This window comes from Neofelis nebulosa, chromosome 6 (genome assembly GCF_028018385.1).
Source record: "Neofelis nebulosa isolate mNeoNeb1 chromosome 6, mNeoNeb1.pri, whole genome shotgun sequence".
NCBI classification, from domain to species: Eukaryota; Metazoa; Chordata; class Mammalia; order Carnivora; family Felidae; genus Neofelis; species Neofelis nebulosa.
In genome coordinates, this window is record NC_080787.1 from 40,179,494 (window position 1) to 40,199,925 (window position 20,432).

General features: G+C 39.7%; 1 protein-coding gene across 3 annotated transcripts in view; it reads right to left on the reverse strand.

Annotated features, from left to right (window-relative positions):
- The window catches only part of BTBD9 (BTB domain containing 9), a 417,943-nt gene that overhangs the window by 66,452 nt on the left and 331,059 nt on the right, over window positions 1-20,432 (reverse strand). For all 3 annotated transcript variants that reach the window (XM_058733797.1, XM_058733798.1, XM_058733799.1), the window contains exon 9: window positions 15,385-15,492. In XM_058733797.1, the coding sequence (XP_058589780.1) occupies window positions 15,385-15,492 (108 nt within the window). The remainder of the gene's footprint in view (window positions 1-15,384; window positions 15,493-20,432) is intronic.

Sequence of the window (20,432 nt, forward strand, 5' to 3'; positions counted from 1 at the left end):
TATTAATGCACTGTGAAGGTATAAATTTGAAAATCAGACAAGAAACCCAACAATGAATGCATTTGTTGATGACAGTACACACCACGTCTTATGAAACACCTATTGTGGTTCTCTGTCCCCACAGGGCAATAGAACCACTTCTCTATGTATTTGAGGCCTTCAATTAGTCTACCTGGAGGACCTACAAACAGACAGAGGCTGTATATGAGGGGCTCAATGGTGCTGTGAGAACATGGACTTTAGAATCATACCCTCCTGTTAGTTGAAACCTGTGATCCAACATTACGTTAGTGGAGGTTTGGACTTTTATTTTATTTAGGAGAAATGAATTGAGAAGATTCAGAAACGTGAAGCAAGCCCAAAGCTTCCATGAGCCTCTCCTTCCCCCCCTTACCCCCTCCCCGCGGCTCCTGGCACACCCTGGAGAAAAGTCTATACATTTCACAGCTCCAGCAGTCAGAATTTCTATTAAGCCTATGTATCTACTGCCAAGTCCTATAGAGAATTCAGTAACTCCCTAGAGAATAAGGAAGGAAAAAAGAACGATATAAATAAGTTACCTTCATCCAATAGCAGCAGTACCAACAGGAGCTGCCCTCCTTTGCCTGAGCATCACCCCCACCTAAGGAACTTATAGTAGAGGCTCTGAGAACCAGAGATAAGGAAGCAAGGGATATTATCCAGGTTTTTTCACCAGAGAAAAATCAGGAACTCTCTGGTACAAGTTTAATGTGCAAAATGCCTGGAAGGATAAATACAAACAAGACGACTATTCGTCACCCCCTCCAGGTCCAGACTGTGAAGCCACATTCCTGGGAGTGCAAACATTCTTTTGCTCAGTTTAGGTTTACTATGTGGGCTCTGTACTATGGTATAAATTTGGATAAAGAGGTGAAAAGTGTATGAGCAGAAAGCACTCAGTAACTCCCTCCAAAGCAGCTGGTAAATGTGTGCAATTCCACATGATCACCAATCTGCAACTACACTTTAAAACTTTGTAAGAAATGTTTATTACTGATACTCAGTACGTAATTTACAACACCGTGGTGAAATTCGTACATTCCATTTCAAGGGCTTGTGAAAAGAAAATGTCAACTATGGGGGAAATATGCTTTATGGATCTTGGCTGAAAACAGACGAAAAACACACATGCAAGTCTCTTTTGGTAGAAGGGAATAATCTAATAAATAGCCTAATGAACAGGGTAATGATTTTTTGTTTTTTGTTTGTTTTTTGGGTTTTTTTTTTGGTAGGCAATAGGAAGGAAAAGGGAAAAAAAAAAACAGAGACTAATAGACTCCAAACCTGGATAATGAAGCCCTAGGTGATTTGATATAGAGACTAGGCTTTTAAAACCAATTTGTAAAATCTGAATTATGATACAGCTAACAGGCTGGATACATTAATATTCTGCGGAAGAAGTAGTAATGAGAGCAAGGTAAGAGATCATGTGAAAATATATGTGGATTTCTTTGTAATCTATAGTCTTCATCAGGCCTTCTGGAAGGTGAGTCTACTTCCGACTTGTACCTTTATGTGATTTTCAAATCTGAAGTTCACAGCTTCCTTTGGTTGGGAATGACTAAGTTCAAAATACATCTTCTCAGAAAAAGTCCCTAGCTGCATGGTATATTCTGATCATGTCTATATTCTCATAGCCTTCATATGACTGTCTCTCACCATGGGCTTATTGGCTATGCAGCATTCTGGGAACAAGGGATACAGAATCAGGAGATCTGGGTTGGAATCTGGATCCATCAGATGAGAACTTGAGGAGGCATTTGTACTCTGTACCTGTCTCAGAGTCCCATCTGTAAAATGAGAGGCTTAGACTATGATTTCCAAGGTATTTTTAGTTAAACTATTTTATGACTACAGGATCCTGTTTTGTATTTTGTACTTTGTGGGTGTGGGTGTGATGGTTCCTAAATATTCAGAAATTGTGGACATCCTGTAAGTTCCTTTGGAACAGTGTCTTGTGTCTCCTAGTATTTGCCCTCACAATGTAGCTTTTATCTACCAGGGTCACTTAACAAATACTAGGCTGAATCAAAGCTGGCTGGGCTATGCATTTGATTTCAGATGTAGTAACCAGAGACTACTCTGGAAAGATCTGGCCTGTACTTCCAGGGGATAGATCCCAGTGCATCTTGAAAAATGGCTAGCTCTTTTTTTTTTTTAATATGAAATTTATTGTCAAATTGGTTTCCATACAACACCCAGTTCTCATCCCAACAGGTGCTCTCCTCAATGCCCATCACCCACTTTCCCCTCCCCCTCACCCCCCATCAACCCTCAGTTTATTCTCAGTATTTAAGAGTCTCTTATGGTTTGCCTCCTTCCCTCTCTGTAACTCCCCCCACCCCCTTCTCCTCTCCCCTGGTCTTCTGTTGAGTTTTTCAGGATCCACACATGAGTGAAATCATATGGTATCTTGTCTTTCTCTTCCTGACTTATTTCACTTAGCATAACACTCTCCAGTTACATCCACGTTGCTACAAAAGGCCATATTTCATTCTTTCTCATTGAAAAATGGCCAGCTTTTTAAAAAGCAAACTTCCTCCCAGCCTAGCCCCTTATTTTCTCCCTCCTCTGACACAGAACCAAGAAAAAGTGAATGTTGTCCCAGCTACACAGAAACAAAGTACAGTGGGCATTCAGCAAAGGGAGCAGTTGGCTGTATTTAGGAGGAGAAAGATCAAGGAAGAACTCACAGGGCATTTTGGGCTGGGTCTTTAAGGCAACTGGGGTGGGTTAGAGACTCAAAGACTGGCCAGTGGCAATAATCAGCTGATCTAAAGCATGGACTCATTTGACAGCAGCAACTGGGTCAGACTTAAAGGAAAAATGATACCTACAAGGAGAGAGTTGAAGAAATAAAGGTAAGAAAGTTTGGTGAGAGTCAGATAACTATGGTCGTTATATATTTGAAATCTGAACGTGAAGTCTAACAGTAGGGCAGAATATTTGAAAACGAGATGTTTGGGAAAAGTTGGTCGTGTGGAGACCGAAGGTGATCCAGGCAAAGATCTGAGGCTTTTCTCAGTTGGCCACTGGAGGAGCCTGTTCAGGGGAGGAAAGGAGTCATGGCCAGATGGATCTGGCAACAGTGTTCCAGATACCAAAACAGCAATAGATGCAGATAGAGTACAGATTGGGGGAAATCACTACAATAAGCTAGGTGAGAGGTAGAAGGTCTGAGTTAAGATGGAGGCAATGGGAACAGAATAAAGAAAAAAGGGTGTAACAGAGAAGACATGGTTCCTGAATGGCTGTGGAGGGGCAAGGAGAAGGCCAGAGTCAAAGGGTAAAAGATGCCCAGGAGAAGGGGTTTACCACCAACACAAGCAGGGACATCAAAGGACAAGAGGCTTACAGGGAAAGATGATAAGGAGCTCAGTTTTAGACAAGGTGAGTTTGAAAAGCCATTCTAGATGGGGCCAATGTTTAATGGAAAATATGAATGAAAGAGACAGCTGAAGCCAAGAGAATAAATCAGAGAGCCAAGGAAAAGTGCCCTTTTAGCTCTAAAAATTGGTTCTATATGCATGCTGGATCTCTGAATTCACAGGAACACTTTTTCTTTTTCTTTTTTTAAGTGTCTTTTTTTTTTTTTTTTTTTTTTTTTGAGACAGAGAGAGAGTGCATGCAGGAGTGGGGAAAGGGCAGAGAGAGAGAGGAAGAGAGAATCCAAAGCAGGCTCCACACTGCTAGCATGGAGCCCAATGTGAGTCAGTGTGGGGCTGGATCTCACAAACTCCAAGATCATGACCTGATCTGAAATCAAGAGTTGGAAACTTGACTGAGCCACCCAGGCATCCCTTTCCTTTTTCTTTTTTTAACTTAGAAGAAATATGAGCCCCTTCACACTCTGGGCTAGAGCTGAGTCAGCATTAATCATGGTGAGATTACCAAGACAGCACTCCTCACTTGGACCCAGAGACAAACGAGGCAGGCCACTTTAACCAGATATGATCAAACTATACTGACTTTCCTTCCCACTGCCTTTGTTCACTGCCTAACAAATAGGCTCTACTTTCCTTTTGCAGATGTGCATGCTTACTATTCATTTTTATAAATGGATTTCTATGAGGACTGCTATTCTAGTGTCACTGTGTGCTCAACTTGCTTGCCTTCACTGAGGTTATGTGACTCTGACTGGAGGCCCCTTGAGGGGCTATCTGCATTGCTTTTAACGGCAATGCCTCTCTCAGGGAAGGTCTTGGTAAGGCTCGGTCATGGTAAGGGGTACCTCCTGAGCACCCGTCTGGACAGTGCTGGGACAGGACCCTCCGCAGCCATCCTGAAACCAGGGGAAGGTTTTCATTTTTCATTTTTTGCCATTCCTCTTACAGGTCCATACTTCTTTATCGTTCAGAGCTCCAGGACTTCAGAGTAAGGTCTGTTCGGTTGGACAAACTCTACCCTGGTGGAACAGGTACATGGACTGCCTTGGCAACTGGTTTGGAGTTCCCTTCTGGAGAATAAGGCCAGGTTTTTTTTTTTTGTTTTTTTGTTTTTGTTTGTTTGTTTTTAACCTTTTCTTCTAAAAATCCAGAGAAGCAATTAAAACATATTAAGCTGACAAACTTGGGATTTTAAATCAAATCAATTTCCGAGGTGAAAGGGCACAGCTGGCAAACAGTCTGTAAAGCACATGGCCCCTCTGTAAAGAAAAACTTCACTCTAAGAGTGGTTAAAAATAAAAGTAATGGACTTCCAGCCAGTAACCAATCTCGAGTGATAAACTGTTACTGGGGAATCCAAGTCATTAACTTGAGGGGCAAGGATAGATGCCGAGACCAGAGCAAACTGAACCTCTGGCAAGGACTGAATCTGTGAAATAAGGCTGTGAATGAATCGATGATGGCAGATCAATAATGGATTCATAAAGAGAAGTTGGGAAGACATATTCCTAGTTCTACAAGGACTACATGATCAGGGTCAATGAGCACCTTTTATGCTCTCCCACAAACTCTCCTTTGCTCCATGTGACAGCCTCTGAACTGGGATGGACAGACTTCCAGATTAAGCCCTGTGAAGACAACAGCTCCAGATAGTTGCAGGACAAATGAAACCAACATGTATCATGATCAGAGACAGAGTGGTAGTGCTTATCCAACCATTCATTCAGACAACAAGTGCTAGGTCCTTGCTAGGCTACCATGGGTAAGAATGAAATGGACCACATCCCTGCCCTGATGGAGCTTAGATTCTAGCAGAGAGGAAAAACAGTGACCTAATACTACGCTAAGGAATGGGTCCCTGCAAACTGCAGTATCAGCTGTGAAGGAAAATAGCTTGGTTCTACGAGACGGAATAAAAAAGCACTCTGATTGAGATGGGTGGTCAGGGCAGATTTTCATGAGAAAGTGGCCCGTGAGTCAAGGACAATGGGGGTTAGCCAGTCAAAGCACAAGGTGTGGGTTCCAGACAGAGGTCATGACGTGTGCAAAGGCTCTGTGGGAGGGCAGACAGCATGATGCATGGTGGGGCCTGAGAGGAAGCCAGGCTGATGTGAACACAGAGAGCATAGGAAGACTGATGCAGGAAATGCCTGCAGAGGCAGGAGGGGGCCAGATTGTGTAGGTAGTCTATATCATGTGAAGAATTTGGGTCTTTATCCAGAGAGCAATGGGAAGCCAGTTAAGGGTTCATGCAGATATAATATCAGAATTGTGCTTCAGATGTGCCACTCTGGCTATAGTAAGTAACTTGAGGGATGGTATAGAGAGACCATGGTGGGGGCAATTAGCAGAGTGGAGGACAGGACAGAGATGACTGTAGTTGGGCTAGTGTGCTCTTGATTGATTTTTGTCATTTAGAATGTAATATTAACATGAAAGTCATTACCATAATGAAAGAAAAATCTTTCTGACCATGCATATTTTAAGTGTGTTCACACAGCTCACTGAGAAAGTTTTACTGAGGTATGCTTTGTTTTGTTTTGTTCTTTTTTTTAAAAGGGACAGAAAAATTATTGTCTTCACAGAGTAACGTGGCTCCTGGGTTAAGTAAGGGGAGGGAAAAGAGCTCTTAGCTTCTTCCTTCTGGTCATTTGCTATCTGAGGGGATTCATTTCCTTCATGCTCCTTCATCAAATGTTGTGGTGTGGAGAGGCCTTCCCAGTGGTGGTCCACAGAACCTGTTGATATCTAAATTCAGAACTTAGTTCACATACTTTGCATAAAAATCTACTATCCACATGGCTTCCAACATATGGGTAAAGTTTTGCATAAAAAGTTTATGTAGAACAACAGTTTAAACACTTTCTCTAGATGAGTAGGTATGAGTAACTGACTCCTTACTGATGTTTTCTACTCCAGAATATTCATCTATTTCTGGTACTTTATAACTGCATAAATAACAGTTTGATTAACAAGTGTCTCCAAGTCTAATAGACAGATGCCTTCTACAAGGCAGGCTCTGATATCTTCTCATTAACACAGGGGTCTGCCTAGTACCAGACTTGTCCTCCGTGTGTGTGTGTGTGTGTGTGTGTGTGTGTGTGTGTGTGCGCGCGCTATCTGAATTCTGTTATTTTTTTCATTTTTCATTTTTTTTTTTTGCCATTTCTCTTACAAGTCCATATTTCTTTATCATTCAAGTTCTAAGACTCGTGACAAAATTAACACCAATGCTTTTGCCCTTTAAAAAAAACACAGGAAAGAACATGACTGGCTTTTTTCATTACTGTCAAATGCTGTGTAGAAAAATGGAATTAAGTCTGAAAAGAGAAAAATAAAATCTCCATAGAGCATTTTAACAGTGACAATTACACAAGCAGAGCCCATTAATTGGCTCACTCTTCTTGAAGGAGCAGGCAAGTGTACTCCTCCAACCTCACGGGGATGGGCAGCTGGGCAGGTGAGGGTGACCGTCTGTTAGCACAGCACAGACTTGCAAGAACTAGTAATATTTCAATATAGGACCTCTGCCACAGCCAAGAGCTGCAATCCTGTCCTGGAAACTAAAACTTGACACTTGGTATGAACTTTTTCTGTCAGCGGTCTCAATGGAGGAGACATTTCCTTCTTTAAAACCCACTTTCGTTCTATTGCATCACATTAGTGGTGCGAGCTCTCTACACACAACCCCCAGGGTCACATGGTTAGCTGTGACCTCCTGGAATCAGCCCAAGATTTTCGTTTTGTTAAGGGTCAGGCTAAGAAACAAAGCTGGCGGAAAGAAGGCTTTTTCAACTTTAGCACTGACAATGGCAAAGAAGATGCAGAAAATCGCAGGCAAGGTAAATAGCCTAGGTTCAAATGTCTCATTTTTCAATCTTGCTATGCTTTAGAAGAGTTTTCTGAGGCTGTAACTCTGCACCTTTAATTTATCCCATTGTCCTCAACCACTGCAGCACTCAGAAAAAGAAACATGACTCCTCTTTCTCAGGTTCCTGGTGAATAAATAGCATCAACTATGGAAACAGACCCCAGGACAGAAAGAGTTGCCCTTCGCCAGGACTAAATGACAGTATATTCAGCAAGGGGGACACAATGCTTCTCGCATATTAATATCATCATGCTGAAGCCCAGGGAGAAGGTGAGCTGACCCCACAGAGGCCTTGCCAGGTGACTGAGGCTGTCAAAGTGCTCCTCAGGGAACGCACAGGGGAGAAACGTTTAAAGTTAAGATGCTATAGAAACTGCCTGATCCATGGGACTGCTCCAAGGTCTCAAGCAGGCCAGACCTCTATGAGAGGGGACACCCAGGTAGAAATGGACTTTTGAAGTCCTGGGGAAAGGCAAAAGGAGGAAGCACTCTCCCAGAATGGGGCTTTAAGAGGCTCACGGGAAGAGGCAGCTCAGGTGTCCTTTTCAGGAAAGCACAACTCGTGCTTGGGGTAAGTGGCTGCAAGGTTCTGAAAAGCTACTAGGATATTGCTATGGACAGCACTTACTTAATTTCTTTAATTTATTGCTGGCAGTGAATAAACCATGCACTCTGCTAGCATATGCTACTCAAATAAAGGCAAGGACAAACATCTACAAAACATTTATGGCTGCAGCAAGAAAAAAAAATCTTTTCAAATACAGTCTTCTTTTTGATTGTAAAAGAAATATATGTAAATTGGTCAAAAATATAGAAAACTAGAAATACTTTACATAATCCCAGTACATAGAGGCAGCCACTAACAACATTTTGGTGTATTTCCATCTGGCTTTCTTCTTCCATATTTCTTTTTCTACTTGTGATATAATACTCTTACAGTTCTGTACTCTGCTTTAAAAATATCTTATTATATAAGTATTTTCTTAAGTTATTAAAAACTCTTTCACAACATTTTTAATGAACACTTAGGTTGGAGATAAAAACTTATTTAAAAGGGAATCTGGATAATATATCTGGCAGGCAGACAGATAGCTTGTGAGCAAATTCAGCTAAAAACTAGAAATCCTAGGTAGTTCTAAGTTATGATCATAGAATTCTCAAGTGGAAAAAAATTCAGTATTATCAATGATTAATTCTTTATATCTGATAATTTATTTATATTTGCCAAAACGTTTGCAAAGGGCACAGTCTTGGAAAGATAATGGCTGAGGTCATTACTACTTCTACAGACAAAATTATCAGTCAATGGGACCATGACAAAGTGAAGAAATGGTTAAAAAATGAACATGAATGAGGTCAATATGTTAAGGAGTACATGCTAGCAGGAAAAAAGACAGCTATATAACATGGGACAAGGGCAGCCAGGCACAAGGAAGGAAAGGCAAAGGATTTAGGGTCACTGGGGAGTATCAACAGCCCATGTAATAGAGCTTTAGGGAATTCAGGTTCACGATGGATGACACTATAGGCACACTGACCTTTCTCCCTTCCTGAAAACCAATGAGGTGACATCAAAGAAATACAAAGGAAATACACTCATAAAGGTGCTGCAAACTGGAGGGAAGGATATAAGCAAATCAAAATTTTTGTGAATTTCTGGAAAATGGCAGGTGGATGAAATATTATTTATAAATCAGTGGGGAGCTGGGCAGATCTCCATAATGAAGCAAACTAAGCAGGATAAATGAAAATGGTCCACATCCAGACATATCATTGTGAAATTTAACACCTCCAATAATGAGAAGTTTCTAAGGCTTCTATAGGGAAAAATACATTACTACAAATAAGAAGAATCAGATTCTACCAGATTTCTCATCAGCAACATTAGATGCAAGACAGCAATAAATCCAAGCTTTCAAAATGCTGAAGGAATGGAGTTCTATACCCAAACTATGATTCAGGCATGCAAGAATTCTAAAAATTTGCCTTCTACATACCCTTTGTTTCTGAAAACAATTCTGAATACATTTACTCTGTGCAATGCCTCTGAGAGATCTTGACTGAGACCCAACCAAGTTCTACTTGGCTTCGGATTCATGCAGGGGAGCGAACAGAAGACCATGCCACTAGAGCAGCAGCAAGCATTTCTCCTTAGTGGGAGTCCTTGTAGTGGTCTATGCAACTGTACGGGAGCTATTCCTGCTGGCACACAAGAGGACAGCTCAGGTGAGTGGGCAGGGGTGGAGCCACTCTGGCTTAGAAACCCCACATTCCAAGTCCAAACTATTATCTCTTGTAATAGCTCCATAAACAAAGATCCTAGAATTTTCACAAGGGACATGCCCAGTCACAAAAGTTATTGTACTCAGGAAACCCAAAGCTATAGCTTCCAACCAGATATTTACAGTCCTTCCAGGCCAGATGCAATTTGTTAGGGGTAATTTTCATCATAAGCAATGTCGTCTAATAGCCGACATTCTACTTCTATCATGTTTTCAGGAGAAAAGATCTAAAAAGGTAACTGGGCCCAAGGTCAGTATCTCACTGCAAAGCAAACAGGGGTTTGTTAACCCTTTACCCACATGCTACAAGAAGAAAAAGAAATCCAAGAAAAAGTGAAAACCAACCTAGAAAGAAAAAGAATTGTAAGAATTATATAGGCCTAGGAAGCAGTCTGTTCAAAATTAACCAATGAACAAATAGTGTGCCCCAGAAGCTTCTGTAAACAGGAAAAAAGAGGTAATTAGAAACTCCAAGAAAACAAAAAGCTGGCTAATATGAAGCTACTTATTTATTACTTGTAGAATAATTCTGAGCACTTGTAAGAAAACCAAATCTATTTGATCTGAACACAGTACAATTGTTTCAAGAGGGACACAAGTTTAGTGATATAGAATAATATTTCCCTTACTATAGATCCACTGAATTATAGATCTGTAGTGAATAATGTTTACATAATCATAATATTATAATGAGGTTTTACTGGCTTTCCCTTTTCAGGACCAATTTATAGTTAACACATGGAAGATTTAACTTAAGTTAAATATAAGTTACCCAACAGAAAATAAGTTACCCAACAGAAAATAAGTATCATAAATCTTTAAAATGTCAATGTGGTGGGACAGTTAACAGAAGATGGGAAAGGGAAATGCAGGGTGGTAATTTCTTCATACATAGTAGGGAGAGTAAAGAAATACTATCTACAATTGATGGATCAAAAAACAGAGGTTTAAGTATGTCGTTTAATTTAATTTTTAATTTTTTAACATTTATTCATTTTTTTGAGAGACAGAGAGAGACAGGGCATGAGTGGGGGAGGGGCAGAGAGAGAGGGAGACACAGGATCTGAAGCAGGGTCCAGGCTCTGAACTGACAGCACAGAGCTCGATGTGGGGCTTGAACTCACGGATCATGAGATCATGACCTGAGCCAAAGTCAGATGCTTAACTGACTGAGCCACTCAGGCGCCCCAGTATATTGTTTAATTTTAAAAGGTAAGTAATAGCAGGACTAAAGAGAAAAATATAACAAAAAATGAGAGGTAGTTAAGTTAATAAAGCTGATAAATTAATAAACAGATATAAAAATATTATTTATAGTTGAGACGTTATGAAAACCAAAAAAAAAAAGTCAAAAGTACTTCTGAGCACAAGATGGGAAGATAAAATTTTACTTTTCACTTCTATCTTCCTGTATTGTTTAAATTAATCTTTCATGCATGTTTTACATTTATAATAAAAAAAACTGATATTAGTGCCTTACTGTATCAAAACAGATGTAGGGCTCAACAATTTAGAAGATGGTAGAGAAAAGGAATCAAAGACTGAAGGTGACGTCTTTGGAATAAAGCTAAAAGGTACAGAATTATATTATGTGAAAAAAGAGGGGTAAAAAGTAATTTCAGAAAATCATTTGCAAAAACATGGATAAACCTTGAGGGTATTATGCTAAATGAAAAAGGTCACACAGAGAAAGACAATACTGTATGATCTTACTTAAACGAGTAATCTTAAAAACAAAAACCGAATTTATGGAAACAAAGAACAGATTGGTGGTTGCCAGAGGGGCATGTGTGTGGGGGGGAATGGGTGAAGGGGATCAAAAAGCACAAACCTCCAGTTACAAGATAAGTAAGTTCTGGGGATGTAATGTACAGCATGGTGACTACAGCAAACGAAACTACTGCATATTTGAAAGTTGGTTAAGAGATCTTAATAGTTCTCATCACAAGAAAAAAACCCTGTAACTATGTGATATGTGAGATGGTAGTTGTGTCAAGTAAACTTATTGTGGTGATCACTTTGCTATATATCTCATTGCATTGAATACCATACACTTACACAATGTTATATATCAATTATTTCCGAAAAAGCTGGAAAACACCCAAAATCTGCCTATTCAAAAACATGGCTACCTGTGATGGTAAATAAACCTTTATCCTAAAAGTAAAGCAAGCCAAGCTGCAGCTATAGCTGAAAGGACTCAGGGTAGCAATAAAGGAAAACGTCCTGTTCTAGGAGCATAGGGTCTTAAGGGAAGACATTTGGAGAATCTCATTCTCCAGGTCTGTCCAAAGTCTGTCATTTAATTTCCTGACATGGGTAGAGTGCTATCAAGAGGCAGGGCTGTGATCTCTAAAGATCCTATAGAATTTCATTCATAACATGACTCACATACTTCATTTCAATAAAAAGCAGGCTATAATTTTTGAAGCTAGTAGAATCTTCTCAAGGACTGCTCTAGAGTAGATTAGTTAAAAAGGGAAGGCTTTCCTGTTTTATCATCTGCATATCTTCTATTATATTTTTTAATACCTAACTAAAAAACGAAAGGCACAACAGATCCGGGTTATACCTATAAACATAAAATCATAACCTTTGGTTCCACTGATTCTTAGGGGGTTAACAGGCACTTGCCTTCTTACTCTTAAAATATATTATTTATTTATTAATCTCTAAAACACCTATTGCTGTAGCATATATGTGCTAACATGGAAGGTTAAAAACATAAATTATTTAAATCCACCAACTAATGGACATAAAATATTAAAAAAAAGGGGGGGGGAAGATGTCAATGACTTAATACAAAGCTAATGGGAAGGACTTAATGAGTGAATGCCTTTTTGAATCAAGCAAAAACCCATTTGAATAAATATAAAACCATTATAATATGTACCTGTGCCAGCAGTTAGTCAACCAGTTCTTGTCAAAAACTCATACTGTATAACACCTTCAGTAGGGGGACATAAAGAGATGAGGAATCTAATTTATAACACATAAAATGACAGACAAGATGGGTGATGGTAACCAGTGAGATGTGTAAAAGATGGGGAAGCAGAGGGTCTGGCCTGTGAGCTGTATACTCAATGAGCAATGGCTCTGAAAAGATAAATGGGCAGTTGTTCGTGGGCCTTGAAGGCCTTCCTATTGTATGGAAAGGGTTCTGGGAGCTTGGAAATAAGGTAATCACTTCATTTCCCTGTTTCCATCATCTAGCTTGGTTTAACCCTCTTTAGTAATGCTTTGAGGTACAATGGAAAGAGCCCTTCATTTTCTCTTTTAGAAAGAGAGGACAATATCCCACAAGGTGTTTTATATTCAGGAAAAAATGAGACAAAATACAGGAAAGTGATGGAATACTAGTTACTGAATAATTGCTAGTTTTCTCATCCAATCGCAGAGATGGCCACAAGATGTGTGCTCCACTGAGAAGTGGCTGCCCAGCAGAGCCATGCTTCCCAGCCCGACCAGCATCCAATGTGGTAACTGACTACTTCTCCCCAGTGGAATATAAGTGGAAGGGATGGTCACTACACCTAGGCCAAGGCCGTTCAGAAGAGCCAGGTATACCTTCTTTCTGTTCTTTCCCCATTTGCCAACCAGATGCAGATGCTGCTGCTGAGGCCCTAGGAGAGGGCAGAGCCACAAGAAGGAAGATGCCTGGGTTCTTCAGTCATGTGTGGAGAAGAGCCACCTGACAACCACAAACACCCCTACTGACTGTTGCATGATTGAGAAATAGCTACTGTGTTAAGGCATTGGAATGCTGAAGCCACTTTTTGTCACAGCAGCAAGTGTTATCTTAACCAATGCAAACATTAAACATGCTCTAAGATAAGTACTATAATAATGACGGTAAGTGTGTCAGACATTGCATCAAACAAGCCGTTATTGATGCTATTATGAAATCCTGGCCAAGTAAGTACATGAAAAGACGTTCAACATCATTAGCCACGAGGAAAATGCAAATTTAAGCCACCATTTCACTCTCACTAGGATACCGTGAACGAGAAGATAGACAGTGACAAGTACTGGCAAGAATGTGAAGAAATTGGAACCTTCCTGTATTGCTGGTGGGAATGCAAGATGGTGCAGCTGTTGTGGAAAAGTCTGGCAGTTCCTCAAAAACTTAAACACAGAGTTAGCATAAAACCCAGCAAGTCTACTGCTAGGAATAGATCCAAAAGGACTGAAAACGTATGTGCATACAAAATCTTGCACAGGAATGTCCCAGCAGAAATACTCATTTTAGCCAAAAAGTGCAAATAACTCAAATGTTCATCCACTGATGAATGGATAAACAAAATGTGACATATATATTTCCATATGATAGAATATTATTCAGTCAGTAAAAAGGAATGGAATGCTGACACGTGCTGCAACACAAAAAATAAGTTTGAAAAAAAATATGTACTAAGTGAAAACAGCTAGAGGAGATCACATACTATTTAATTCCACTTGTATGAAATGTTCAGAATGTGCAAATCCATAGAGACAGAAGGGAGCTTACTAGTGGTGAGGGGCTATGGGAACTGGAAGGAAATGAAAAGACTGCTAATGGGTAGGAGGTGTCCTTTTGCGGGGGGATGAAAATGTTTGAAACATTAGATAGTAGGGATGACTGTACAACAGTGTGAATACACTAAAAATCACTAAATTGTGCATTTAAAAGGGTGAATTTTATGGTATGTGAATCATATTTCAATAATAAAAAAAAGAAAAATCTCAGCTATTTTCTTTACCTTGCCTCCCAGTGAATCTGGCTCTACACAAAAAGGCACTGAACTCTTTTTAGGTAATGTTTGGGAAAAGGTATGATTCTAAGATGCTGGAAACATGCTAATCTTGATCTGAGTGAGTTATATGGGTATATACACATGTAAATAATCATTCTAGTCATGATCTCAGGCCAGTCAGAACCCACATAATCCTTCCTCCTAGCTTGCCCTACAACAACGTAAATGCAGAGGCTCAATGCCATATACATTAAATGACTAGAGACCTACATATCAAGCTTTCTTTGGTTTAGGTAACAGTGTAGCTAACACTGAGATGAGATAAATATTTAAAGCTAACCTTGAGAATCATATGTGGCTGGAAAATGGAGTCCCAGAATAACTACTAAAGTGTGTATCACATCAGCAAAATTCTCGAAGGAAGAAACAAGTTCTAAAGAGGTAGTGTGCAGTGATGGGGGCAGGGACACAAAAGAGGATTGCATATGGAAATCCTTCTTTTCCCTGCTCAGGTACATGCCATTTTCTTTTTTTAATTTTTACTTATTTTATTTATTTTAAAATTATTATTATTATTATTATTATTATTATTTTTAGAGGGAGAGCAAGAGAGTGTGAGATGGGGAGAGGGGGAAAGGAGGAGGGAGGGAGAGAGAGAGAGAGGGAGGGAGAGAGGGAGGGAGAGGAAGGGAGGGAGGGAGGGAGAGAGAGAGAGAGAGAGAGAGAGAGAGAGAGAGAGAGAGAGAGAATACGAAGCAGGCTCCACAGGACTTGACCCCACGACTGACCCTGGGATCATGACCCAAGCCGAAATCAAGAGTTGGACGCTCAACCAACTGAGCCACCCAAGCGCCCCTACATGTCACTTTCAAGAGTCAAGTTCAAACCACAAAATAAGGAAAGTTTGTTTGAGCATATAAATTCTCACCGAAGTACTTAAGAGTCAAAATGGAAATGAAGGATTAGGATGTTTTCAACCTCCAAATAAGAACGTAATTTGGTGATTCCACAAATCTTCATTAGAAACTTCTGAATTCATCAGATAAGACTCTTTTAACTTGTAATAAATTCTGAGAAATGATGTAACTTACTTGCAAGAGACTTTAGTTCTGTCGGCCACCATGGTCCATTGTTGCTGGTTGGTGGAAACCTCAACGTAGTAGCTATAGCTTCGATCATCACAGTCCCAAAGTAATAACCTGAACAAAGAAAAATACGTTAAGAATGCTGTGAATGTTCTCACTGGCTGTTTCCTGAGGCTGTGGGCATGAGTGAATCCATGTCTGCTGTACCCCTCCTCCCTGCCTCCTTTGCCCCACCACACTTCCAGGACTGGAAAAAGGAAGAGAATCCCAGCAAAAGTATGGTTGGAGGAGGTGGAGTCAGTCTGAAGAAGAAGCAGTGTCTTTTTAGGAATTTATTTCACAAGTCACCCAATCTCAGGCAGCCTCTGTCAAAGCTCTTTGGTTGGCTTATCGGTGAGAAGATGGCCCCAAATCCTCCTTCCTGATTCATCTCCAGTTGACTGGGCTGACCAAAAGTGATATCCTTGAGACTCCTGTTCATGGGGATGCTTTCTAATTGGTAGTAACTAGTAAGTCCCAATGACCTTAACTATCATGTTTCAAATTCCTTCTCATTCTTAGCAGACTTTTTGCATAGCTGTAGTATAATGATCTGATTTGGAGATACAAGCAAACATATTCATTAGTAAAACTTTTTTATTATTTAGAGATTGATTATTTTGGCTCTGTTCTTCTTATCTCCTTTTGAGCCCAGATAAGAACTAAAGCATAGACTATGTAATTTAATTTACATGAAGCTCAAAAGAGACAAAATTCATCCATGGTGACAGGAATCAGAACAGTGATTACCTCTGGGAGAGGTAATGATTGGAAAGGGTATGAAGGAACCTTCCAGGATGCTGGAAATGTGAGGACTCTGACTGAGTGGTAGTTCATGGGTATACACACAGTAAATACTCATTCGTACTATATATAAAAGATTTGTGCACTGTATGTGTGTTATTCCTCAATTTAAAACCTACAATAAGAAAAAAGGATCTAAGAATTGCAATACAGGATTAGACTTCGGTCCAGCATTTTGCTTCTGACAGTGCCACAGCGGTGAGGGACGAGAGACCACTGTTTTCTATGATTTCAGCTTCCAAAGTCCTTCCCATACAGGATATCTTACCGTTTTATATTTGGTCATGCACATTTGCTTCCTCCACCAGCTAGAACAGAAAGTGAGCTCCTTAAAGGCAGAGCCTATGTGTTCTTGATCTTTCTATACCCAATACTTGGCACAGTGTCTCAAAGAGCCTATACTCAATGAATGTTTATTTGTTATGACGATTATTATCATAATAGTCAACATACCTTTAATGTTCACACTGTGTACCAGTCCCTGTGTTAAGTGCTCTATATAATTTATCTTATTAAATCCTTCCAAAAATCCCCTTAGCAAGCATTATTCTTCTCATCAAATTATATATATTTAATTATATATATATATATAAAATATATATTTAATTTATATATTCCATCTAAATACAAAATATTTGAGAGAGAGAGAGAGAGTGAGCGCAAGTGAGCCTGACATGGGGCTCAATCCCATGACCTTGGGATCATGACCTGAGCTGAAATCAAGAATTAGATGCTCAACCGACTGAGCCACCCAGGCACCCCTTTCGTCAAATTATAGACGGTGAAAGTAAGGCTTAACACTGTTGGGTAACGTGTCTATACTCAGTTAGTGTTGGCAGATACAGGGGGTTCATCAAACCTGGTATCCTGGCCAAAGCCCATTTCTGTCATCCTTCTGCCAAGTGCTTCTTTACTCCCAGTTTATGGGCCTGGGTCCCAATTTACAACCTGCCACCTATGACTCTACAAAAGTAGTTCATATTATTTCTCCTTAATCTTGTGATTATAATCAATAAACACCCTTGCAAAGCTCAATTTAGTGTCACCTACAATGCTATTATTGGGGATCAGAAATGCCACTGTGTTCCCCTTTCCCCTTACCCTTTGTTCCTTATTTTCAAGTGTAATTTTGTTTGCTATCAATGACTAAACCCACACTACCTGATATTTTGGAATTCATCTTTTAAGAAAAGCAGAAACAGAGTTTGCCTTAATCTATCTGAATATTCACCTTAATTCACCTGAGTATTTAATCTCTCAAAGTACTCTGAATGAATCAGACAGGATTCCACCCTATTGTTTTTAAGTGTCTAATAATTCTGCTCTTTACCAGTTTGCCTGGTAAGAAAGCGAATCATTTCCCTCATTAGTCATTTCCTGGTATATTATTCTAGTTTCTTAGCACTTTTATGCAGTTAGCTTGTTAATTTACATTCATGTTGAGTAACTTGTAAAAGTGTAATTTTTGTTTCTATGTTGGTCTAGCTCTTGTAAAGATTATAGAAAGACTGTTGATCTTTCTCTTTTTAAAAAATTCTACTCTGAACATATGGGTTCTGTTCATAGTGTATGTTTCATACATGTTCTGGGCTGAAATAACTTATAACTTTGCCAGAGTAGATTAAAAACAAGAAAAAAAAACCCTTCAAATTAATTAATCATTCTCTTCACTTAACAGCCTTGGTAACAGGCTTTTTGGGAGACAATGTTGAGGTTATTTTCTCAAGGGGATTTTGGATCACTGATGCAGAGCCAGTTTTATGATAATCCCTATCCTTCTGGATAATCATGAGTTAGTGTTTCTACCAGTGTATCCAAATGAAAATAATCAAGCCTTTGGGATAGAATGTAACTAGATTCCAAAATATTTCATGGAAAAATACTGGGATGTGGGAGATAGGATATGAAGAAGATAAAAAGGAAGACCAGTTATAAGTAAGCACTATAAATGCTCTGGTAGAAATTCTTGGGAGTAATAGGATATTAAAATAATTTTTAAGGTTGCACACATTTTGTCCCATAGTAGCTTTTCCTATAAGCCCTCCAACTTGTTCTGAGACAAATGTTTGTTTTAAAAGGAACATCACCTGTGATTCCAGGTGTAAACACATAGACATGGTGCAATTTTTCTTGTAACTTGTTTCTTTTGCTTAACGACGTATTATGAATACGTTTCTTTTGTACCTATCAAATACTCTTCTTCATCACACGTCCTGGCTTCACGGAATTTCACTGTATGGATGCCCCATAAATTATTTAATCGGTTTCTTATTAGTGGTCATTTAGGTAGGTGACAGTATTACACTGCTAGTAAAACTCTGTGATGAACGTCCTTACACTACACATCTATGACTGTTGCCTATGAAAGCTTCTGTGGGTGAAGCTGGAGCAGAGCACGTGAGGCCTTGACGCGTATTACCAAACAGCTGCACGCTTTTCCCTTTCTCCTAAACAAAAGTCTGAACCAATTTATACTCATACTACCAGCAGTGCATAAGAGACGCCTGTTTCTGTGTGTCACTGCTGATAATCATGTATTATCTTTAAAAACACTGCCAATTCGATAGATGAAATCTCTGTCATTAATTTGCAGCCTTTCACTTATCATTGAACTTGAACATTTTACACATTTTCTACTTATATTTATCCTTTTGTTAATGACTTACAAGATGCCCTCTATATTTGACGGATATTAATCTGCTGCCTATCATAGTTGGCATGCTGAAGATATTAATTTTTATTAGCTCACTCTATCGATCTTTACTTCAATAATTTCTCCTGGCCTAAATTCTTTTTTCTGAACAGCAGCCAAATGCACACACTGGTTGAGACATCTCCTTTCTATTCCTCTGTTAAGAGTCCCTGAGGGCTGGAAATGGGGGGTCATGGTGACTCCTGAGTAGAGAAGGGACACTGATGGATCTCAGGTTATCAAGCCACTTACACTTTGGAATTTTTAAGACAGATTCTAATTCATGTGCCAGGATGCATATTTGCTTGGAATTTCGGCTTAGCCAGGCATGAAAATACCTTTGTTGATTCAACTGAAAAAAGCAAGCACAGTCTAAGGACACTACAGGAAAAATTGGCTCAATCTCTTTTTTTCCACAGAGAGAAATTTTGTTCTAATAAGGCACAATTGAAAAACCCACCAACTCCCTCACTTCTTTCCTTGCCAGCAAAGTCTGTTCCCACGTCTGTGCACCTGCAACAACACAGAGATACTTCTGATTTGTAATCTGCCAAGGAATGTTTGCCCGATGAGCTTGCCCAGGGCAGACACACCCCCTCTGACCTTAACTGAGAAGAGTTTCTTAAACATATCCCCCTACATCTACACACCTCCACCCAGACATCAGAAGCTATTTTCAAAAGGGGCTGAATAAAGGAAGCTGCTGGCCAAGATCTATTGGTGCAGATCAGGTCTGTACTCAGCTGTTGCCATGAACCCCTCTACCTAATGAGCACTGCATGAGATGCCTGGTGATATTAAACACTGTCTCCTCCATCTTCCCTCAGACTCATTGTGGAGTTTCCCTTAAAAGCAGTGAAGTGCTGGGCTTTTTGTAATTGATTAGCAGATGTGATTTTGCTTACATCTTCCATAAATGCCCTGGCTGGCTGCATACCATTGATTACGGGGTTCGGTTTACAGCAACTAATTGCTCTCCTTGCTGGTGTTTTGATACAAAATTCAATAGTGAATATGTTTTCAAAACTCCTGTCTTTGCGGCTTGAGTCAGAAGTGACTTGAGGCAAACCCAGTGGACTGAGTTTTCCCTTCTTTAAAATAATTGCTCTCTCATCAGTCTGTGAAGAAAGTTTTCAAATTGTAGCATTCTAATTGGAGAGTCTGCATTATGCATGCGATGACAAACTATGTTGTGCTGAATGGCATTTTTTTCATCCCTTTCTTAAGGGATTAATTCTGTGCCAGATTGTGAACAGTGCTGAGGTTTAAACAGTGGAGATCAACAGCCTCTCCACTGAACTGGTATCTTTTAGGTCAGAAGCAAGTGTCTGTTTGCCTGTTTCTAACTGTCCATTGTTCGTGGGAGACTCCACTGGAAGGCCTGGGGTCACCTCTCCTGCTGCTGCCATGTTTCCTTGCTTGGGCAAAAGCAGGCAACTTGAGAGAAGAGAACTGCCAAGATATTAGTAACATAATTTATTATCAAACCCATTTCTAATCTCTTAGTCAAAATCAAAGA